The sequence below is a fragment of the Mytilus trossulus genome, chromosome 9 (genome assembly GCF_036588685.1).
Source record: "Mytilus trossulus isolate FHL-02 chromosome 9, PNRI_Mtr1.1.1.hap1, whole genome shotgun sequence".
In the NCBI taxonomy this organism is placed as follows: domain Eukaryota; kingdom Metazoa; phylum Mollusca; class Bivalvia; order Mytilida; family Mytilidae; genus Mytilus; species Mytilus trossulus.
In genome coordinates, this window is record NC_086381.1 from 13,132,200 (window position 1) to 13,158,757 (window position 26,558).

At 32.0% G+C, this 26,558-nt stretch overlaps 2 protein-coding genes across 2 annotated transcripts in view; one reads left to right on the forward strand and one right to left on the reverse strand.

Moving 5' to 3' along the window:
• The window catches only part of LOC134685166 (uncharacterized), a 70,567-nt gene that overhangs the window by 14,190 nt on the left and 29,819 nt on the right, over nucleotides 1-26,558 (forward strand). The window lies entirely within an intron of this gene.
• Nucleotides 7,352-9,569, reverse strand: LOC134683604 (sulfate transporter-like). The gene has a single exon (XM_063542911.1). The coding sequence runs from the start codon at nucleotides 9,561-9,563 to the stop codon at nucleotides 7,461-7,463; it is 2,103 nt and encodes a 700-aa protein (XP_063398981.1). The 5' UTR covers nucleotides 9,564-9,569; the 3' UTR covers nucleotides 7,352-7,460.

Here is a 26,558-nt window from a genome sequence, read left to right on the forward strand (position 1 = left end):
TTGGCCTTGTGTTAATGTTGTGTTTATTAATTTGTTTTTATTTTTAAATATCAGTAGGACTATATATCTCATCCATCTATAGAGGGGCAACATTTTCGTGTTTTAGATTTAAAGACCTGTCCAACCCAAGTCAAAGAACTGAAGAAAATCTTTATGTTTTAAAAAAAAAAATCAGTTTTGTAAACAGGAAATTTATAGAAATTACAACATTGATATTTATGTCAATACCGAAGTGCTGACTAATGGCCTGGTGATACCCTCAGGGACGAAACGTACACCAGCAGTGGCATCGACCCAGTGCTGTTATAAATAGTTATCAAAGGTACCAGGATTTAGTACGCAAGATGCGCGTTTCATCTACAAAAGACTCATCAGTGACGCTCATATAAAAAAAAAAAGTCAAACAAATACAAAGTTGAAGAGCATTGAGGATGCAAAATTCCAAATAGTTGTGCCAAATACGGCTAATGTAATCTTTTCCTAGGATAAGAAAATCATTAGTTTTTCGGAAAATTCAAATTTTTGTAAACAGGAAATTTACAAAAGTTACTACATAATTGATATTCATGTCAATTCCGAAGTGCTGACTACTGGGATGGTGATACCCTCGGTGACGAAACGTCCACCAGCAGTGGCATCAACCCAGTAGTGTTAATAGTTAGCAAAGGTACCAGGACTATAATTCAGTACGCCAGACGCGCGTTTTGTCTACATAGGACTCATCGGTGAAACTCATATCCAAAAAAATATAAAGCCAAACAAATACAAAGTTGAAGAGCATTGAGGATTCAAAATTCAAAAAAGTAGACATGTCAATAATAGGGATACAGCGGTCAACAATGTGTTACTCTTAAAACATTCACTAACAAACATTAACTATGGCAAAATTACACGTCATATGTAAGAAAGAAATGCAAAGGCATATAGACAATTAATATTGAGAATGGAAATGGGTAATGTGTCAAATAGACAACATTCCGACCATAGAAAAAAACAACAGCAGAAGGTCACCAACAGGTCTCCAATGTAACGAGAAATTTCCGATCCCGGAGGCGTCCTTCATCTGGCCCCAAAACAAATACATACAAGTTCAGTGATAAGGAAGTACACCACTAATTCATGGTCCCATTGCTTTCTATGTTAAATTCCTCCGTTTCAAGCAGGCACACCTCTTTTATTTTAAGTTCAAATAAAGTGGCAATCATTGCATTTCAAAGCAACACCTTCTGGTATCCTGTACTGAAAAAATCAACATACCTTTAATTGCATATAAGAAAGAACTGGTTCCCGGAGCTACGGATGTACCAAAACAGGTACTTCCGATCTGACAAAAAGGCAAAATGTACCCTCCTTTTTAAATTTCATGCCATTTTTTTATTATTCAAATTTATCAGTCAAAAATTGTTCTACAATGATCACCAGTTATGCAGCTTTCATTTGATACCAAAATTAATAAAATATTCTACACATTTTGAAAGATATGTCCATGCGTAGGAACTATTTTGTGTTAAATATGTACTACTTTCTGGTATGTGCTTTCTGGCCGGGCCTGAATTAGTGGTGTTACACCTATAACAGAACCAAACTTGCTATATTGACTTGAGCATTACTTTATTTCATTCTATGATCTATTTCAAGCAATAAAAAACAAATAAAGCTTTTGTCCAAATACTATTTTATTAATTTAAAGCTTAAATTGGACTGGTAGTAACATATGGGTTATTCAAAGAAAACTGCATATATGTATATTACCATTGGCCAATATAATTTTTTTATTCTCAATATCATTCTTTTATTTATAAATTTCTATTATGAAAGCTATGTACTTACTGATAGTCATATTTTTATCAGAGGTTCTTCATTAAATAAAAATATATTAGTCCAAACGTAAGACATAAATGAGAAATTATCCCCCCTTTTTTCTTGAAATAGGAAAAAGGCTTTTTTTTTGTATGAATTATAATTCTGTGGTAAAACATAGATTAATAAGAGCAATTTATATATCCCTCAGCTAGATAACTGGCTAAACTGGTCCAAAATTGCATGTACAGTGAGATTTTAGAATTCTTATATGAGTATATACCATTTGCCTAGATTGTAAAAGGCTACCATAAGAAAAGCAAGAAAACTTGAAAATTCATGAGATTATTTTGACCAAGATCTATTTTTTTCCATAAACAAGTCATAACATACATGTTTTATTGATTTCAATCAGAAAAAGTGCAAAAATGAGAAATTGGAGTCAAGTCTTAACTGAATGCATGTTGTATGACCATAAAAGGCTAACATTCTTGAGTATGCCAATTTAAGAGCTTAAATTTCCCATAAGCAGGACGGTTGACCCAAAAAAGATGATTAGACATGATTCCTAACATCATATTTGACTTATTTTCATTGGAATAGGTACAACTTCTAAAAATTGGATTTCTGGTGATTCTCTGTAATACAGAACCAAACTTGCTATATTGACTTGAGCATTACTTTATTTCATTCTATGATCTATTTCAAGCAATAAAAAACAAATAAAGCTTTTGTCCAAATACTATTTTATTAATTTAAAGCTTAAATTGGACTGGTAGTAACATATGGGTTATTCAAAGAAAACTGCATATATGTATATTACAATTGGCCAATATAATTTTTTTATTCTCAATATCATTCTTTTATTTATTAATTTCTATTATGAAAGCTATGTACTTACTGATAGTCATATTTTTATCAGAGGTTCTTCATTAAATAAAAATATATTAGTCCAAACGTAAGACATAAATGAGAAATTATCCCCCCTTTTTTCTTGAAATAGGAAAAAAGGCTTTTTTTTTGTATGAATTATAATTCTGTGGTAAAACATAGATTAATAAGAGCAATTTATATATCCCTCAGCTAGATAACTGGCTAAACTGGTCCAAAATTGCATGTACAGTGAGATTTTAGAATTCTTATATGAGTATATACCATTTGCCTAGATTGTAAAAGGCTACCATAAGAAAAGCAAGAAAACTTGAAAATTCATGAGATTATTTTGACCAAGATCTATTTTTTTCCATAAACAAGTCATAACATACATGTTTTATTGATTTCAATCAGAAAAAGTGCAAAAATGAGAAATTGGAGTCAAGTCTTAACTGAATGCATGTTGTATGACCATAAAAGGCTAACATACTTGAGTATGCCAATTTAAGAGCTTAAATTTCCCATAAGCAGGACGGTTGACCCAAAAAAGATGATTAGACATGATTCCTAACATCATATTTGACTTATTTTCATTGGAATAGGTACAACTTCTAAAAATTGGATTTCTGGTGATTCTCTGTAATAGGAAGTACACCACTAATTCATGGTCCCATTGCTTTCTATGTTAAATTCCTCCGTTTCAAGCAGGCACACCTCTTTTATTTTAAGTTCAAATAAAGTGGCAATCATTGCATTTCAAAGCAACACCTTCTGGTATCCTGTACTGAAAAAATCAACATACCTTTAATTGCATATAAGAAAGAACTGGTTCCCGGAGCTACGGATGTACCAAAACAGGTACTTCCGATCTGACAAAAAGGCAAAATGTACCCTCCTTTTTAAATTTCATGCCATTTTTTTATTATTCAAATTTATCAGTCAAAAATTGTTCTACAATGATCACCAGTTATGCAGCTTTCATTTGATACCAAAATTAATAAAATATTCTACACATTTTGAAAGATATGTCCATGCGTAGGAACTATTTTTTGTTAAATATGTACTACTTTCTGGTATGTGCTTTCTGGCCGGGCCTGAATTAGTGGTGTTACACCATAATAAACGCCATACTTAACTCCAAATTGTACACAAGAAACTAAAATTAGAATAATACAAGACTAGCAAAGGCCAGACTTGTTTATGATATCTCAACCCATACCATGTTTATGAGATCTCAAAGCATATAAGCAAAAATGAAGGACAAGAGTACAAAAACTATCAACAGAACAATAACAACACGATGGGATGTAAAAGTACAGAGCCACGTTATATATAACAAATTATCAGACAAAGGCATCTTGACAAAACATATTAGCAAAAATGAAAGACAAGAATACAGAAATTATCATTGAACAATTACGGAATGATTAAGTACATAGCCACGCCAAATGGATACCACCAAAAGCAGACTAAACAGTAAAAATAAAATTCATAAAGACAAACGTTAACAGGAGATAAAAGCAGACTAAACAGTAAAAATAAAATTCATAAAGACAAACGTTAACAGGAGACAAAAAGCAGACTAAACAGTAAAAATAAAATTCATAAAGACAAACGTTAACAGGAGACAAAAAGCAGACTAAACAGTAAAAGTAAAATTCATAAAGACAAACAAAAGAATATTTTTGTAGATGAAACACGCATGTCTGGCGTAAACATTTCTAATTTTTATTTAGTCTCGATGATAGCTTGTGGTAGGTTGTTTTTTCTAAATTTCCTTAAGCTTGGTAGTTTGCCAGTCTAATGATGCATTTTTCTATTATTCATTGCATGCGAAGCGTTAAAGTTTTTTGTACCTGCATGATATCTAAAAATAAATTAGAAACGATGCATTTCCATGTAAAATAATGATGCAAATTTAATGATTTTTACTATAAAAGCTTTATAGCAGATAAAATTGTTTTTTAACACATTGATGACGTATGTCAGCCATTGGACAAAAGTGAGTTCCCACTCAAAATATGACCTATTATTTCAACTAAAATCGATATTTTTTAAAACATTATTTCCAAGTAACACTATAAGCGATTTTTATAAATTGATACCATTAGATGCAGAAATGTCTGAAGTTTTATTGTTTATTTGGCCATAATATTATTCATGCATACTTTTAATTTCTGACAAGGCGAACACAAAAAAAGAAAAAAAGTTTCTTGAAAAGTTTGCTATGTATTCTAACCAAATTAAAATCTTTAAATTTTGCATTTGTGTTTAACCATTAGATAAAGATTATGAACTTTACCAAAATTAATGCCAAATAAACAATAAAAGTTCAGACATTTCTGCATCTTATGGTATTTTTTTATATAAAAATCGCTCATAGATTTCCTGTGTAATAATTTTTTGAAAAATATCAATTTTAGTTGAAATGATAGCACATTTTATGAATGGGAACTCACTTTTGTCCTATGACTGTACTTGCTAGAAAAACATGTAACCAAAGTAATGCGATAAACAAATGTACCTGTTTCACGATACGTTGAAACGACAACAAATTATATAACTAAATACAAGTAAAGGTACAGGGACTTGAATGAATTATTTGAAAACAGACTTAAATTTTATTTTTTTTGATTCATTTTCCATCTATATAGTATTTATATAAATAATGTATTTTTCTTTAATCTAATATGCTTACTTGATCTTACGATTTGTTTGGAGTTCTATTATATTTTTTAATATTATTTTGCTAGCTTCCTGTTAGATATTTTTGGAATTTGGGCTTCTAACTTCACATCGAAAGTTAGGATACACACAAACATAATGTAAACTGTCGTTAAATGTGGCATATAGTTCAGGACTCATTTTTCAGCCCGAACCAGTCATGTTGATTGTTAAACGATTGACTTTTTCTGGTATTTGGTCATGATCATGTTCATGGATAATTATCATTTTTCAACTACTAGTTTTATTTAATTCTTTAGATTCTGAATCTTTTATGCAATGGCAGTATACCTTTGAAATTACTATTTATGTGTTGCATCGAAGTGTTAATTGTAACACATTATAGTTGCTGAAAATGGTTAACAAATCATAAAAAAACCTCCAGTCAGTACCATATCATTTAACATTACAGCTTATTGAAGGAAGTTCAGATTTAAAGGAAAAAATGTTACAATCTTGAAAGGAAATAAAACACAAAACCTCAATTACAAAACAAAATATAGTGTGAGTCCAGTATTCAATGTCCGTTACTTACAATACTATTTCATAACATTAGATTAAGAATATAGATCTGTTATTTACTGTTATGCGAATTAACATTAAACTTAGATTAGAGTACAAAACACACTAGTTTGTGATACTATGTGATGTTTATATAATGAACAAAATACTGATAAGAATACTTAAAATTATTACTGTATTCAGAGTAGGAACTAATGGGCCAAACAGACAATTCATATTGCATAGTTTGAGTGGCAGTACTTTCATATATAAAATTTAGTCCTTGTATCTATGATGAGTTTATTCTTAATGTACTATCTAAAATCGATGTTTGCGAGAGCCAGACTTGTTTCTTATTCTTAAGATTAAAGGGGGTCAATTTAATGAGATATTCCTCGTCCTTTACTTAAAATGTGATGAACTCCGTAAATTCGACCATCCAATGTTGGAAAGTTGAACACACGAAGGGTTGTTTTTGAAAATTTTCCGTTTTTTTTTTCACTTTATGACATCCCGATATAAAGTTCAGTTCTTTGAAACGCTGAATAAAAATCTGAATTATTTTCCATTTAGTATAACAAGAAGAATCCACATTCTGCAACGTTCCCACTGCAATCTGGTCCACGTTCATAAAGTATTTCCCAAATTTGTGTTTTCGAAGTAACGCTGAATTTCCGTACGGAACCAACATAATCAGATTGTTTTTGAAGACCTGAAATCGGCCGCTTCAGTTTTTGTCGAGCCTTCGACTTTAGTCGAAAAAGCGAGACTAAGCGATCCTACATTCCGTCGTCGGCGGCGTCAACAAATATTCACTCTGTGGTTAAAGGTTTTGAAATTTTAATAACTTTCTTAAACTATACTGGATTTGTACCAAACTTGGACAGAAGCTTGTTTATGATCATAAGATAGTATCCAGAAGTAAATTTGAAAAAAATAAAATTCCATTTTTTCCATATTTTACTTGTAAATGGACTTAGTTTTTCTGCGGGGAAACATTACATTCACTCTGTGGTTAAAGTTTTTAGAATTTTAATAACTTTCTTAAACTATCCTGGGTTTGTACCAAAATTGGACAGAAGCTTATTTATGATCATAAGATAGTATCCAGAAGTAAATTTTGAAGGAAAAATAAATCATTTTTTTCCATATTTTACTTTTTAATGGACTTAGATTTTCTTTCAGTTAACCTTACATACATGTATTAAAAGTCTACAGTTAAAGTTTTTAAATCATTTATTAGATTCATAAACTATGCTGGATTATTACCAAACTTGGACAGTAGCTTCTTACAATCAAAAGATTGTATCAAAAGGAATATTTCTATTGATCTTTTTCCTCATTTTTGTTGCGCCTGCGATTTACATCAAAAGTAGGCGAGACACTGGGTTCTGCTGAACCCTTAGAATTTTTTTATTTATTTCTTATCAACAAATTTTAGCTCCCACTTGTAAGAGAAAAAAATCAAAGTAAACAAATATGGAAACGTATCATGGGTAAAGCACTATAAGTTATGTATGGTTGTACGTCTATGTAATTGGAATTTAGACGTTTCGCATTGTTCAAAGTTTCGTGTTTTCGCTCAAATTTGATTTCGTTGTGGTATTTTCATTGTTATCGGTAGCTTTATTTGAGTTGATAACATACACTGCGTCTGCCAAATCATAAAGCATATTCTCTTTTGGAAAGTTTTCAAAGAAGTCAGCTGCTCTTAGTGTTTCTGTGATTTTTGAAGAACACTTTACAATGTATATCTCTATATCAACGGCTTTGTAATCCTTCATGATCTGAGTAAGAATATTTATTCCAGATAAATCAACATTACTGATCATTTGAAAGTCAAGAATAATGTGACGGACGATTTCGTCAAGTTTCTTCCCTTTCTCATATACATTCTGATTTTCGACTTTTACTTCATTTTTTTCTTTTGTTTTCTTAAGCTTAATGGCGTCTGCAACTTGACTATATAATATTTTTCTAAAATTTTCTGCATTTGCAAAGTGCAGTGGTGCTTGATATTGGAAAATTTTGATAGAACTGATTTCGATGACGTGAACACGGTTTTTCGAATCTACAAATATGTCTTCTCGGTCAGAGTAACCAATAACTTTGCCAGATGCCATCTGATTTTGAATCACTATGGATAATATTGAGAAACCTATGCCAGCCATGAGTCCATAGTCCAAATCGACCAGTACCGATACAGAAAAAGTAATCAGCCAAATTATACAATCAAACTTATTTATTCGCCAAAGCCTTGGTATATCTCCAAACTGCATCAATAGGTTCTTCATAGCAACAATTATCATAGCTGCCAAGATTGCAACAGGCAGTGATTCGAAAAGAGTTCCTATCCACAAAATAATAAGCAGTATAATAATTCCAGTTGGTATGGCATTCAATGTTGATTTCGCGCCTAAATTGCTTAGAACCATTGTTCTAGGGGGTGCTGTTGCTTGTGGGAAACAAGAGAAAAACGATGACCCTATGTTACTAATGCCATATGCAATCAATTCCTGATTATCATCAATGGATATTCCATGCTTTTTGGCGGTTAGTTTTGCTAAAGATATTGTCATCGCGAGAGATAAAATTGCCATCACAAAACAGTCCATTATCATTGTAGATGCAGTGTGTAATGCCGGAACTTTAGGCATGGGAAATCCTGAAGGAATATCTCCTACAATTTTAACATCGAATTTTTCTTCAAATTTTCCGAAATATGAAACGATAGTCCCTATTATTACAACGATAAAATCAATGGGAATTGGTATTTTCATGCGATCTTTATATTTTTCGTTAATCAGAATTTTTACAACGAGTAATATAATAATTGTAATTACTGCAACTAAAAGTTCAGAAATAACGGTTAATTTAATATTTGAGAAAAGCTCAATGTACATCTTTACTAACTTTCCTGCTCCAGAGTGTGATGACACGGCGATTCCAAGCATTTTAGGAACTTGGCTTGAAGCAATATGAATTGCTGCTGCCGTTGTAAAGCCGCCGATAAAACTAACGGACATATATCTTGTCAGAAATCCAAGACGACAAATACCAAGTCCGGCTAAAATGAACCCTGTTAGTAAGGACGCTGTCATGGCGGCTCGAACTTTGATGTCCTCCAAGTCGTTTTGTAAATAACGAGTAGAATTGTTTCCCGTAGACTCATTTGCATGATTAATCGTGGATATCAAATACAATGTGCTGCTGCCTAAATAGCGATCAGCCTCGCGTTGGACAACAGTCTGTGTCAAAAGAGCCATGACTGCATTAGATCCGAAAGAAACGTGTGGAGACGTCCCAAAAAACATATATATCAAAACAGGAAAGAAAGTTGTGTACAAGCCATTGATTGGTTGGAGTCCCGCTAATATTCCAAACCCAAGCCCCTGTGGAAGGTGTAAAAATGTTGCTGTAAGACCGCTAAGGAAATCACCGAGGATGTTTGTCGTTTTGTATTTCTTAATGAATTTAATTATAGGTAGCAGTGTTGTCAACACTTTCCAAACGCGTGTTCTAGAGCAAAAGCAATTGTCCTTGATCTTTTCGATTTTCGAACGTCTCTTGACAGGTACCTTATAATATACGCTTTCAAGTGTTTCAGATGAGTACCATCTTCTTTGCGTTGATATCAAGTCTTGGGCTTTTAGTTTTACTTCCATTGTTGAATTTATCTGAAAAAAAAAACCAATTGGTTATTATAATATTGGTAACTAGCTTCATGATATAACAGATACATTACTACTTTCTGTCTTCCCTGCTATATACATTTCAACTGATATTCCCAGATAAATACTAGTGGAAACTATTATGTATTTTTCAATGTGTAATGGCAAACATTTTCAACACTTGGCTCGTCAATTGAAGGCAAATTGTTTTGTGAACATTATTTTTTGCTACCATTATGTATACAAGAATTATAGAAGATACGGGGTAGACCTCATTAATCAAACACTCAACGAGTCCAATAACAATAATACTTTCAGCGCATCCTATGGATCGAGCGTCTTATGTAACAAATAATGGTATCTGGTATCCGATTGTTTAAATAACCACTGAGGAAATATCACTGTTTTGGGTATGTTTCGCTCCCGAGGGTGAAACAGCCCAGTCGTCATCACATCTTTTTTGACATGCAATATCAACAAATCTTCTATTTCCTGTACTCTTTTAGGTTAATGAAATTTGAAAAATTCGTAAAACAAAATACCCAAAGGCATAGATGGGCGCTGTCGTATAAAAAATAAGTTATGTCTGGTATCTTGGGTGAGTTTTTATTAGAATGCATCATACAGACTTCAACTACATACAGGTATAATACAATTTATCGATCTCTATCTTAATAGTACCGAGTTTATTCAAATGGAGAAAAAATTAAAAGAAACAATCAAAGAACTGCCATCAAATTGACCAATTCTCCAAATGACAATATTATTTAAGATACTGGTATGACATAGATAACTGCTTTAAGTAGTCAAAGAATATAAACATATCTAGTTTTGTTATTCCGAGACATAATTCGGTGACTGACAGAAAGTAACGACGCACTTGGTACATGTTTATAAATGTAAACAAACAAGAATTATATGTTTCTATCGAGTAAATTACGCATGTTAATCATAATTTAATACATTTGAAATTAGATTTGTTGATTACTTGCTTGCTTTAAAACTATGCACGTTTGTATGTTCTTTTATTAAACATACAAATACATGTAACATACGATTATGAAGAAATGAAAGACAATTTTCTACATAAGAAATAGATCTTGTTGACTGTATACCTGAATCGTCAATTGGAAATAAATAAGGGATTGGATCTGACCATAATACCAGAGAGAGAAGATTGTCCCATTCAAATAACAGACTTTTAATTGATAATTAGCAAAAACATCAGAAATGTACAGATGTTGTTATATTGAAGGTCTATCTAAAATTTCATAATTAAAAAAAAATGTCCTAAAAGTTGTTATTGATGAAGTTCATTGCTTTCGGATTTTTTGAAGAAATTTAACTAGATAAACTTACGGAAATATAATTAGGAAAACACTTTACATTCATAAAAAAAAAGTTTCTATAGGCATAAGATTGTATAAACTAAACTTTGTCAGATGAAAAGTTCAAATTTGGACGGCAAATTTCAGCTTTTTATTGCTCCGTTTGGCTATGAAAAATATAAAATAAACTATCGCACCAACCTTGCACCAAAAAGATTTTTTATCCGAAGTTTGATATGTATGAACTTGTCAAAAGGTTAAAATTTCTAATTGGTGCAAGCATGGTGCGGTGGTCAAAATTTAGAAAAACCATCAAATTTTCTGTATTTTTGCTTATTTTCCTAATTATGACGTCATTTGCACCTACCATTGTGACGTCATTGAACCTTTTTTAGTTAAATAAAAACATTTTTTTTTAAATCATTGACTGATATTTTAATAATTTATGGAGAAAAATCTGCTCTGTTAGAATTTTTATTATCTTGTAAATCTGGGGCCATTTTAGGCCATTAAAGTCCCTACTCCTTTAAGACGAATTTAAACGTGCGCAGAATATAAATTTAGAAGTAAATATATTTAAAAAAGAAAACAATCAAACTGGTGTCCGATCAGTCGACATTTTCGGTAAATAAATTGCGACCCTCCTTCAAAAAATAAAATAGACAATCGTAATAAACCTATGATAACGATGCTGTTCAAAATTAATCATATCAGATTTATTCTATTGAATTGTAAAATGCGGATGCCATCGTCTCATGTTTCTTGGTGAATGTAACCACGTACATCAGAATATCTAACTTGTTGATAAATTTTCTTAACTAATTCTGGTGTATATATCATGCATATTTAGGACGGACAGTATATCCAAATTTGTTCTGTAAATTAGTTCGCCATCAAAACTGTCACCCTTCCCTGGATACATACTGCATATGGCCATATGAGAGGTAGACACACGAGAAGCAATACATAATTTGATTTAAGTCCATGGTTGGCTTAATCGGACTTTTTAAGAGCAGAAGAGAGTTAGCTTCAGCCGGATCATATAGATCAAAAGTATTGTCAAGAGTGTTAAAAGTGGTCAAAACAACAAAATTTCTGGCATGTATATGGGTTTCTTAAACTTAACCGTTTTAAACATAAAGTTCTTTTTAAGAAAAATTGTAAACATTGTAAAATTAATTAACATACCTTTCGTTGTACATTTGTCTAGTACTACAAACAAAGACGAGAAATAAATGTTTTAATTAAATGTTTTCACAGTTAGACATAATACATATGTCATACTATTGTTTTTTGTAATTAATTTTACATGTAAAAATATATAAGATCACGTGAGATACAAACAAGTGTCCCTTCAGGTACGGAAAAGTAAGAAAATATAAGTTTCACAATCCTACTTAACTATTTTCAGGGCATATCAATACAATACTACAACATTTTTTCATATAACACAAACTATTTTTGATTATCAAACAAAATATCATTTATAATTTCGTAATTTATGTACATGAAAATCAGATATAATCTAAATATGATCATGTGTGTTCTAGATATATGTTACTCTGTCGAACCCGCCGGCCAGGAAAGCCAACAAAAACTAGTTAACTCGGTCAAACTATGTTTAAATTGCAGTCTAATGAATACATTTCAAGTATTGTGGAAAACGTCGGAAACCTTGGTCAAAACCCCAATGCTCGAAAGATCGTCTTGAGAGTAATGTATGGACAGTATGACAATAAAATGATTGTATTAGAATACATAAACTTAGTGAGCAGGCAAATTAATAACCAGTTAAATATCACAATATAGTTTATTTCACTATTGTGCAGTCTCATATTTTGTAAGAAGTAACCAACAAGGAAAAACATTCCTGCTTAATCTAAATATATATGAAATTAAATGCATATAAATGTTACAGTTAACAAACATCAATAAGACCACCAACAACTTCTATAGATGATGCATTTGGCATATGAGCCTGAAATAGTTATAAATAGTTAAAAAATAACTTATAATTGTAATTAAGTATTCGACTTCATATCTTTAATACTAATTGAACAAATTTGATGGCTTTTCAGGATGAAAATCATTTGTAAGACTGTAACTCAGATTACACAATATTCTCATTATTGGAACGCGTCTGGCGTACTAAATTATAATCCTGGTACCTTTGATAACTATCATGATAATTAAAATTATTTCTCCATATTTATTACAATGTATTACATTATAAACGTCAATGAGACCCCAACCCAAACAGACCAAAATATTCGTTAATGTCCCTGCTTATATAACTGAAACATTTCAAGATATTGGAATGATGTTTTAATTGTGAAAAAAGAGCGAGGGCATATTTATCTGTTTATATTTATTATAAAAATGGCTGAAATAACAAAAACGAATGAAAATAAATTGAGTTTGAATTGTGTTTATACAGTTTAAATTATTATTTTTATATTCTCAATAACACAAAATTGTTAAAATAGGAAACATTACAACGTAACTCACGAAAGGTTCGGGTGTGGAGGGTATATAATTTTATCCTGATTATCTTTTAACAAAAAGTATTGCTATTCGAAAGACAATCTTTCTGAATTTTTCATTCGATTCAAGTAAAATGATTTAATAAATAACAACTTTTCCGCGATAGAAATAACATAACAAAACGAAAAAAAAACATACCCCTCCCCCTTTTCCATAAGCTAAGTGATACAATAAATAACTTACAATGTGTCTTGTATTTGTCATACACCGTTATCGGATGGCAACAATACATTTGTGTCTTACTTCATGCAGTTACAGTAATATTTTTTATTGTGTATGGATAACAATTTTTAAAAGGTTTATATATCAATTATTCATTGAGTTTTATTTCACATTTTAGATGAGCCGCCGGGCGTATTAAAACCTGAACGCATTAGAAAGGAATATCCCACTTTAGTGTTGTCGGTTAAAAAGGATACTAAATTTTACAAATCTTTATAAAATTAATATTTTTTTACGGTATATAAGTCAGATAATGCATATTTTAAGGTTTTTCTTGTCGAAGATCACACCTCAGGGTGTCAGGATTGTTCAAAGAAAGACCTCCCTCCGGTCGGTCTTTCATTTGATCAATCCTGACACCCCTCGGTGTGTTCTACGACTAGAAAAACCTTAAAATATGCATTATCTATAACAAACACAACTTCTCACATAAACACCATAAATGTAAATTCGAGATAGTTTTTGATCATGAAATATTTACAACTTTATGAATAATAGATATCAACATGCTTGCGTTATAACGCAAAAGGTTTAAGGTATAAATGGGTACAAATAATTATAGAATTGGGCCTGCACAAAATAGACATGATTATATTGGACTAATCGGTCGTGTATAATTTTTAAAGTTTTATTCGTAATGAACGCCATGTAGAATTCTTTTTATATCAATAATCGAAGTTGTAAAGATTTAGATTCAAGAGCACAGTTTTGTGATGTTCTGTTGAATTATGCAACAATTCGAATTTAAGTACACAGTTTTAAGATTATTTTCATAATTCCGCAACAGTTTTACAGTTGTTTTCATAATTCTCCAATGATTAAACTTTAGTCCACAGCGAGTTTTTTTTTTGTATCTCTCAATTCTTCAAAACCAACTTTATTTAGTTCAAAACCCATTGTGCTATGTTCTCTATATCGTTTCGTAGATGTTTGCATTCTTCATTTTTTCCCCTCTTTTTTAATTAGTTGCATAGTTTTGCCAGTTTCTTCAGTTCTGTTAACAATATTTTATATATTGTGTTATGTGTATAGTTCTCATTTAATTTTGGTGCACAGTTTTACAGTATTTATTGTTGGTTGTTTATTTTTGTGATTTACTACATAGAAACTTAGGACTGATCAATTTGATAGTGGACATTTTTCAACCATTTCTGATTTAAGTATACGAAAAGGATTATTGTGTTAGCATCGAACTGCTGATTCAAGCACTTTTCAACAGAAATTTATAATTTGTTGTTTTGTTACATCACTCTCTCGAGTTTTAGATGGATGATTGTGTGTCAACAATTATATCAAACCCCTTATTCATCATAAAACTATCACATTCGAGAAACCTGTAACAGTTATTCTTAAATAGTTTTCAATGTCTGTCATGTGTGATTTCGGTCAATTCGTTTTCTCTTTTGTATTGTTTACTTAAATCAAGGATTTGTATATAGACAATTATAGTGTATTGACTTGACATATAAACGATACTAGAACACACCCGTGATATCGCGGGTCCGTGACTGAATTAAAGTATATAACTATGCGTAAGCCTTATTTTAGTATTGGTATTAACATCTGATAAAAGTCTTGCCGATTATATAAGATACAGTTTCTCTGCTTTCAAATCTTTCTGTTTGAACCCGTCGACCTAGAACTCTTCAATTATTGGTAATAATCAGGTCCTTGAATTGAGTATTTTTAATCAACAGCATTGTCCAATAAAGTTCAATTCTTTGATTCGCTGTTTTACGTCATGCCCGCTAACAAATTGAAAACTGTACCTAAACGCCTTATTTCAAGTTAAGTCCACATTTTTAGTATTCGTATTGTTATCTAAGAAAGTCTTACTAATTAAAAAAACTACAATAGGGAACAATTTGACAATGATTGAATTTAGTTGTGTCGACCCTGTGATTATGACTCGTGTTTAAAGCAAAATCAATTACACCATTTGGTGGTGCGCCTGTCAGATGCGGAACGTACATATAAGGTTAAAGTAACAGGTGAATATACTAAATTGGTATCGGTATCGGATTCGACCCGGAACTTGTTAATTATTGGCAATATTAATTATCTGGAAAACAAAAGGGTCTGGAGTGGTGTAATTTTTAATCTACACCATTGTACTTTATTAGTTATAAATAAATTTGAATTCTTTGATTCATCGTTTTAACGTGATGCCGGCTGATAAATTGGACCTCGTAATTTTAGTATTATAGATAAGGATGAGGCTTAGAAACGGGGAAATGCGAGACTATGCCTAGCTATTCCCCCGTTTCGGGCCGAACGCGTAAGTTATATCGTTGATATGTCAGGTCAATGCACTAGTATTGTCTTTATACTGCAATATAAAAATAATATATTTTGAATTGTTGTTTAATCCGTTAATGTTATTTATTTGATTTAAATATTGGGATCCCCCCCCCCCCCTTAAAAAGGCCTCATATCATGCTGACGGAAAAATATACAACACAATGAAATGTACATTACCTGTTGAAACCCACAAATCGATTGTGAACGAAATCGTTTGAGTATTGAGTAAAATATCAACAATAATCATAACATATAATGATGTTTAGGTTGCAAACAAAAATTATAAACAGAGAAAATATGTTTTTTTCCAATAACTGTAAAAGAAACAAGTTCGAGTATCCACGCATCATTCTATGAATTGGAAACAAGAACAGGTTGAACATGTTGAAGAGGTCATATGAATATAAATTAGATATGATTTCGACAACTTCTATTTAAATATTCATGAGGAAAATTGATATTGGGTCAGTGACTGTATATGACATAGAAATATACAGTCAACGCATTTTGACTGCTCAAATCAGTAGAACGAGTGCAGTATAAAGTCTAATATGTATACTATACAAATACTTCACTGTTAACTTATGTTTTATTTTCGTGTGAGATAAAAATTGAAAAAAATGCCGTGTGTAATTGTTGTGTTTATCTAGTTCATATCAAACTGAAATTAGATATTACAAAATCATAGTCTAGTTTTGCGTTGATAATGCATACCGATAATTTTAATATGAGGCAGGCATTACCTGTAAATGGGGACGAAGTCTATATGAATTATTGTTTGTAATTTTTAAAACAAAAAAACAGAAATACCGTGACGTTTCCGATTTTGGTTCTGTTGTTAGGGATTTTAGTTGTGACGTTATCTAACTATGACGTCATATGCAATGTAAACAAAGAAACGCTTTCATCAGGTCATCAGGTTACGTTTTTTCATATCAAGGAATTATTTTAAAAAAAAATGAAATTGGTATTGCATTCCTTCCTATTTATACTAGACTGATAAATATATATTTTGCTCAAAGACCGGAAAAAGGAAGTGCATTGTAGATTTCTGCGCAGGTCCGGGATTTCAAAACATGACATAAAAAAAATTGAACGATTTTGAGTTCATTAGTACAATGAAAAATTCGGGAAATTTTCCCGATTTTTTTTTTTTTTTATTGAATTTTCTACTGTTATTGGGGACTTCGTCCCCATATAAAGACAAATTTCAGATAAGCGCCGGTAATTTGTTCGTCATTGTGCGAATTGCTCCTTTGAAGAGGGATTTTCTAAACCAGAACAGAAAATATGGCATAATTTTATTACGGTGGAAAAATCAATAAAAAAAAATTGGGAAAATTTTCCCGAATTTTTCATTCTACTAATGAACTCAAAATCGTTAACTTTTTTTTTCAGATCTATACTTCCTGTTCCGGTTTTTCCCGCATTTGCGCAGAAATCTGTCTTGTTTGCATGATCGAGACTTTTAAAAACAAAACAATTTATCAGTCTAGTAAAATATAAAATTGGATCTCAATAGAAATTCATTTTTAATAATTGTTTGATATGGAAAAAAAACGTTACCTGATGAAAGCGTTTCATTTGTTTACATTGAATATGACGTCATTACTAAAAGAACGTCACAGCTAAATCCCTAACAACAGAACCAAAATCGGGAACGTTACGTATATAGTATTTCGGTTTCTTTTTCAACGTGTTTGATAAGAATAATGATACATACAGACTTCGTCCCCATTCACAGGTTATGCCTGCCTCATTTTATGGGGACGAAGTCACCAATAACAGTAGAAAATTCAATAAAAAAAAATTAGGGAAAACTTCCCGAATTTTTCATTGTACTAATGAACTAAACATCGTTCAATTTTTGTTGTCGTGTTTTGAAATCCCGGACCTGCGCAGAAATCTACAATATACTTCCTTTTTCCGGTCTCGTTTGTATGAATCTTTGAGTAAAATATTTATTTATCAGTCTAGTATAAATAGGAAGGAACCCAATACCAATTTCATTTTTTAAAATAATTCCTTGATATCAAAAACGTTATCTGAGGGATAGCGTTTCTTTGTTTACATTGCATATGACGTCATAACTTAAATAACGTCACAACAAAAAATCCCTAATAACAGAACCAAAATTGGATACGTTACGGTATTTCCGTTTCTTTTTTTAACAAATATTTAAGTTACAAAAATAATTCATACACACTTCGTCCCCATTTACAGGTAATAGATATAAGAAGATGTGGTGTGAGTGCCAATGAGACAACTCTCCATCCAAATAACAATATAAAAAGTCAACCATTATAGGTTAAAGTACGGCCTTCAACACGGAGCCTTGGCTTACACCGAACAACAAGCTATAAAGGGCCCAAAATTACTAGTGTAACCATTCAAACGGGAAAACCAACGGTCTAATCTATATAAACAAAACGAGAAACACGTATATATAACATAAACAAACGACAACTACTGTACATCAGATTCCTGACTTAGGACAGGTGCAAACATTTGCAGCGGGATTAAACGTTTTAATCGATCCAAACCTTCTCCCTTTTTCTGAAACAATAGCATAACACCTCAACATAGAAAAACATACAATAAAATATCCATTGGCAGACTTAACTCAATCAAAAAACGTATGATTACACAATGAACGAATAAATTTGATCTGCGATATCTGAATACAAATGCACAGTAAATTAAATATTAGAGACAAATATTCATGGCCAAAAAGCTAACAAACAAATTCAAACACACTGAGAAATATTTAACCAATCAATGTTCACTTTAGAAAAAAAAACGGTTGTTTATAATCTTGAAGTTTATACAAATGTTGTAAGAATAAGTGAAAAATTGAAGATATTACAAATAATCAAAGCTGGTGTACAGACAAGATCCATATAAATAAAAAAATAACAAAAAAGCATTATAAACAGTATCAACAGGTCAAATTAACAAGAAAATACGATTTGAGAGTACTCGCAGTTACTGACAGCTAGTTAAAAGCCAAAACCAATTAATAGTAAAATTCAAGCATCAGAGACTAAAATCGACTAAAACACATCACAGTTATTTAGATTTTAACGTCATTAATAGTCAAAGAAGACATGACTTGTGCAATGCCAAAAATAAATGTATCGACAGGTAGTAGTATAGTGAAGAGCGACTTCTATAGAAATACAAGTTAACGTGTCTGTGTCCTTATACATCTCGCCTCAAAAGATAATGAAATTTAGTTATGTTTTAATTTGCTAATGACAAAATCAATATTAGTGCCAATGTGAACTATATTCAGAGATCTAATTACAATATTGGTACGATAACCCTTACTTATAAGTTTGTTTAAAGGTTCGATGAGTTTACAAGGATCACATAGTGATTTCCTCGCTTAAAGTACAATATTACCATAAAATTTAGGATGTGAAATACCATTTTTAATAAGCTTTCTACAGGTATAGCCAAATTTACTTATTAAATCTTTGTATCTATGAAAGAATTTAGTAAAAGTTTTAAGTAATTTATGGTATCGAAATCCCTGACACAACAATTTACCAGTGATGCATTGATTACGTTCGTTAAAATCTGACATCAGAACACACACGGGCAAACCGAACGAGTTGCGATATATAAACACCGTACAGCCCGTAACAGAGAAGTGATCGAATTTGCGTTTCTTTACCGTCAAAATTAGCTACGTTATCGACAAACTTAATTGAGTAGTGACCGAACTATTGGTACTTTAACGTTAAAAAGATTGACAATGCTGACAAACTTTCATGTGTCGATAATCAAGTTTAATACCGATAATATTGAAAATAATTCTAATAATATGAAACAAAATATGTCCATGCACCATTTCGATTGGGCGAAAAGTAGTCATTTCTTCATCAGAACAGAAAAAAAAGATTTATGGAAGGACGTCTTGATAGTATTATTTCCTTTACAATTTTACCCAAAACTAAAAAAAATATACTGGTAAACAATTAAAAAGGTGTTTGATAGGAATGAAGTCCTTTATTTTTTCGGACTACAATTTGTACCGTATGTGTGATGGATTTAAATTCAATCAATAACTTTGAAATGTTTTTTTTTCATATGTATACACAAAAGAGAGGACTGGTATTTGTACTTGTGTTAGAATATATCTTCGTCCGTTTCACATGCCAAACTATTTTCTAATACAGTTTAAACGGGAAAAGTTTGTTGAGAATTTTTTTTTAATGTGACAAAATAACGAGCAAAACTATTTCTTGCAATGGCACACACAGAGAATATTTTTTTTTTGTAAAAATCAGTAAAAAAAAAATTCTCCAAAATATACCAAGGCCTAGACCTGACAGTTTTTAGCAGTGTACAAATGAAAATCGTCCGGAAAACTGCGCTTGCCGTCATTTTGAGGGATCATGCAATATTTCACCTATTACTCATAAACAACATAGGTTCTCAATTACTAAAAAAAGTTCTAAAAGATAATTTCAAATAAAAGTAAACATATAGTTCTCTTCCTTATATACAGTCGAATTTGTCTATAGCCTTACACAAAGCTGGTTCTCAAAACGTTTGTATCAGGGAAAACATTTTTCTTTTACTTTTAAAACATGTAGGGGAAACGGATTTCCTAACCATTCACATATAATATTCCGTATTTCTGATTTTTTGTTCGATAACGTAAATTATAAGACTTTTTTTATGACTACGTAAACTTGTGCCATTTGTTTTTGCTGGTTTTTAAGAAGACAATTTACAATTGTGCAGTGAACGGAGGCACTTATACATAACCTTATAATTCTGTTTTGAAACAAAAATAAAATCCCAATATATAAATATACATGTATGAATATACATGAATTTTATTTCGTGTACATGATTGGATTTTGTAGATATAACTACCGCATGGATTTCGAGGCTTTCATATTTAAGGTTTTGAATTCAACCCTTACGTCGGATACCGGGCAGTTTCTTTGTTATATCTGTACTTTATCAAATACATGTACATGTTAATATTTACTTAATATTAAATAGGTAAAAATTATTGCTGAAAGCCTGTTCAGGATTTCTTTCCTGTGTATGATTATATAATTTTTCACATGCCTGAACTCATTGACGATAATATAAGGTGCTCTATTAGAAAAAAATGGATTTCTAGATCGGGTTTGAAAAAGAAATTTCGCCTGTTCTTGAGCCTGTTTTCTACATTTAGTTTAACAGATATGATCTAATGGAAATTTTCGCATGGAACCTTCGGTAAATAGGAAAATGAAAAGATATGGGGTAATTTACAGAGATACAACACTCCATCCATGAGAAAAACGGAGGGAATTTAAATTCTAGAGGTCTCCACAAGGCTTTCAACAAGGGTGGAATCTCACTCCTTCTGAAAAGCTCTAAATCGCCCCAACGTGTACACACGTTTGGTCATCAAGAGATTCTTGTTTCTCGTTTTGTCTGTCATAAACATTCAATTCGGATTTGAATTTAATTTACCGAAACATTTCCGTACATAAAATCTTAGGACGGTCAGAACATTTTAAGGACGGCAACCGATCGAAGTACAATTTTAAGTAGTACATAGATATGCAATAATTCAGCTTCCTGTACATGTTCATGAAGTTCTAAATTTTGAATGTTGATTTCTTTAAAAAAACACATTTTTTTACAATAAAAAATCTCAAAATGTCCGTTAACAATGAAAAAGTTTGACCATGAAAAATCACATATCTAAGAAAAGCAGTCGCTTGATTGATTATAAGAAAGTTTCAGTATATCATGTCAAATTTCTTTAATTTGAGAGTTTTCCGTTAGTTACAAGCTCCATGTCTGATGGTGAAATAAAAACGAATGTCTCAGAAAGTTGTGACTCAGTTTCCATAAATGACAGATGAATCGGGCCAAGCTTAGTAACTTACAGTAAAAAGACTACTGTAACATTGACGCACTCGATTCGCACGACGAAGCCATTGTCAGTTATGACAGAACACACATTCTAGATTATGTATTTTTGTTTCCGTCAGTTCAAAAGTAGTTGATCATTTCAACTCCTTTGTATTTCATAATATGTGTCATGAACGAAGACAAAGACATTATGTTCGATTGAATAATGATTTCCTCGTAACAAATGATAGAAATTTCGGAGATCCCGTATTTGATCCTTTACCGTTAAAATGAAAATGCAAATGACAGAGGAAACTCTTAAATAATGAAAACTTACACGTTGGATATGAAATATTTTGTCGATGAAGAAAATTAAATTATGTCACTTCTAAAATAAGTTTGTCGATAACGTAGCTAATTTTGACGGTAGGAAAACGCGAATTCGATCACTTCTCTTTTACGGGCTGTATGATGGAGCCAACGGCACATCGCCGTCTAAAAAAGGAAAATTAACAATAGGAAATGAAAAATCGTCTCTTTTGTCGTAAATTTTAGTGTGAAGTTTCCCGTTTGAAATTGAAATGTCTAAATCTAGAAAAGGACAACTGCTGCTGTTTATGTTAGATTTAGTTAAAGTAAGTTCGTTTGGGTATATGCCTGTCTCATATAACAGTAGAAAATTCAATAATAAAAAAAAAAAATTGGGAAAATTTCCCGAAATTTTCTTTTCACTAATGAACTCAAAATCGTTCAATTATTTTTTTTTGTCGGGTTTTTGAATTTCCGGATCGGCGCAGAAATCTACTTCCGTTTTCGGTCTTGTTTACATGAGACTTTGAATAAAATGTTTATTTATCAGTCTAAGAAAGGATCTAATACTAATTCATTTAAAAAAATGTTTGTTATTAAAAAAAAACGTTACCTGACGATAGCGTTTCTTTGTTTACATTGAATATGACGTCATAACTTAAATAACGTCACAACTAAAATTCCTAACAACAGAACCAAAATCGGAAACGTTACGGTATTTCTGTTTCTCTTTTTAAAACTGTTGATTTAAAAAAATCATAGACTTCGTCCACATTTTTATTTATGTTTATCGAAACGGACGTTATTGTTCATTTTTTCATATAATTTTCGTTGGTAGTTGGTATTGATAAAATAGACAAAAAAAAATATCAGAAAGTATGGAATTAAGGAAATTTAGGAAAACAGCCTCAACAGGAGATCTTCAACCATCAACAATTAACACCAGGCTGTATACCTTAAATAAAGAGAAAGCCCTCCAAAAAAAATCAGATGCCTGCCAGAGACAACATTTAAAATACGAACTTAAGGCAGGAAATAATTTCGTTGTAGAAATGAGTGCAGGAGCATATGAAATACTAAAAGGAGAAATACACAAAATATTGAACTCTACAGATGAAAACAGCCTTGCCGTAGTACAAAAACAAGATGGAATCGAGGAGGCAGGTTTAACAGTTGACTCATGCTACCGAGTATATAACAGGAAACAAAATGGTCAAGCCGGCAGCGTATTGAAATTCTCCATTAATCTATACCATACCAGCTGTTCAATGAACGTTAATGGAAAGAGAGTAGATATATTTATCAACGACATTTTTGATAAACTTTGTGAAAAAATTAGAAAGGAATATTGCGAGATACAATTGCTTAACAACAGTATTCATACCTGTATATCTCAGATGAAGAAGTACTCTTCAAAAGTGATACAAAAGTCTATAACAAACAGCGACAATAGGCAGGGTAGTCATCAAAAAGACAATGAAACTAGTTTGAATATATACAATAGAAACAACCAGAATGTAGAGGTACAAGGAGCTGAATCAGACACAAGTATATGTCCATCCTGCAGAAAATATGTAGAAGATGGGATAGGCTGCGATAGGTGTGACTACTGGTACCACTATGAGTGTGAAAACATCTCGAAGGATATAGGCAGTGAAGAGCTAAAACATATAGAATACATATGCAGATTCTGCAATGACGACATGCTATATGAGAGCAGAAATTACATGGAGTGCGATGAAGAACAACATAATTCTCCAGAAGATTCAAGCACAGATGTAGAGACTTATCAAATACATAATATAGAGAGTATACAGGAAATTCAAGATCAGAGCCTAGAAAATAATAATACAGAGAACATCAAGGAAATATTGATAGAGAAAAAGGAAGCCATAAAAACCTTGAATCCTGATGACCAAAATAAAGATCAGAAAATGCTGCCAGAAGCAACAGAAGATGAGACTGTGGTCAAAAGGGCAATATCACCAATTCAACCCATAATAAAAATGAATACAAAATCCCATGAGAAGAAAGCATCAGGACAATCATATGAGAATAGTCAGAACATCGACAAAACATCAATGCAATCCACAGACAAGAAAAAGGGTTCCAAATCAACAACTGGGACAAAAAGATCAGATAAAGACGAAATTATAGTCTCCCAAAAGACCAGGATACTGAATCTTGAAAATGAAATCAAACACATGAGAACTGTAATAGAGACAATCAAAACGCAAAATGATCAACCAAATCAAAACCAGACAAGAACTGATAATACAACCAGGATTGATAATAACCAACAAGAATGGAAAGCGCATAACAACATGAGAGAAATGCTGCTTGAACATCGATTAAGAGCAATTGAAGCCCAAATGACACAAAATATGTGTATTCAAACAGCACTCACAACGCAAATTGCGCTACAGGTCAAAAACCATCCTCCTACAAATCCATGTATGTGTACAGGAAATTTTCCATCTCACCCACACTTGATGAATCATGGATTACCACAATATACACATACAGCATACACAAACCAACATGTGCCAACGACAAACATACCAAGGTATATGCCAACTGGAATGTACAATCAATATGCTATGCCAACTGAGATGCATAATCCATATACTATGCCAACTAGGATGCATATGCAAGGTCCATATACTATGCCAACTGGGAGGCAGATGCAAAGTTCATATACTATACCAACATATATAAATCAGCAGCAAACATCAGGAGTTTATATACCAACTGCTCCATTTGAAGTACTGCAAAGACAACAAGGGCAATATCAACACCACAACTTGTCAAATACACATATCAATCCAAACATAGGGCAACAGAATCAACAAAGAATGAATGCAACAAGCCATCCATTGAATCCTGAGCCTATACAACAGACAAAAAAAACAGGACTCCTGCCACATCCTCAAAATTTCAACAAGAATATGAATCATACAGGTCAACAAAACCAAAAAAATGCAGTAAGAGCTAACACAATACAAAAGCAGCAGAACATCAATACTCAAAGAGAGAGAGATAGGGATATCTCTATAAAAAGCAAAATAACAACCCTTGACAGGAGAACACACAATCAAGGATTGACTGGCATGCTCGACCAAAGCCAGAGGATGGACACACATAATGAAATAAATATACCATCACAGGATATTGAAAAACATCAAAATACCCTGTCAGAACACTTGTCTTGTACACATCCAACATCTGACAACCTAAAAGTACAGACAATCAATGACACCAGTGCTACGGATAAAGAGCAGGGAAATTTTCGTGTACTAGCCCAAGAAAGCCGCCCGCCAGATCAGGAACAAGCTGCAGGAAAGGTAAAAATTCTAATCCAACAATAGAGATTATCACAAACAACATTGAAGGATTAAAAACAAACATTACATTCCTACATTCTTTAGACCTGTCAAAATCAATAGTATGTCTTCAAGAGCACTTCCTATGGGATTTTCAAATTAGAGAAATTAAAAACATACTGCCAGATATGGAAAATCATACAAGATGTTCGGATACCAATGACCCAATAGACAGTTTTAAACTTCCTAAAGGCAAAGCTGGAGTCTCCATATTATGGCCAAATGCATGGAATAACAGCATTAAAAAGCTAAAAGATGGCAATGAAAGAGTAATTGCAATACTAATAACAGCCTCACAAGAACTATGTATTATAAATGCATACATGCCAACTTGCAATACAGACTCCCAATTTGAATATACAGAATGTTTGGATATAATATATGATATCATACAAAAGTATCAGGAGACTCACAAAGTTATACTTTGTGGAGATTTGAATGGGACACTCCTATCTACGAGAAGTAACAAACATGACAAGATGCTGAAGAACTTTGTGGCAGAAATGGGTTTATCAACAGGACAAGATATATGCGAAAAGCACACATTTTTCCATCATGCTTGGTCATCTTCATCACAAATTGACTATATACTAGTCCAAGACAAAAAACTAGTACTAAACTACACTATAGATGAAAAATCCAGTATCAATCTGTCAGCGCATACCTCAGTCAGAGTCATTACAACAATAGACATACCAGCAAAAGTGAAATCTGCAAATAAAAACAGAAAAGCTAAGTATAAGTTACAATGGGACCAAATGGATACAAACCAATACAACAGGCTCATACAACAGGATATAACTGCAATAGTGGATGAAAATAACATTAACACACAGGTTGATATTCTAACAAATAGCCTTGTAAGAGCAGGAAATATTACAATTCCAACAAAACTCCTGCAACTTAAGGGTCCAAAATGGAAAGCATCCCCAGAGGTTCAAATACTTATAAAATCTTGCAGAAATATATACAAACAGTGGCAAGAAGCTGGTAAACAGAAAGAACATCCATTAGCTACAACACTTAAGCTG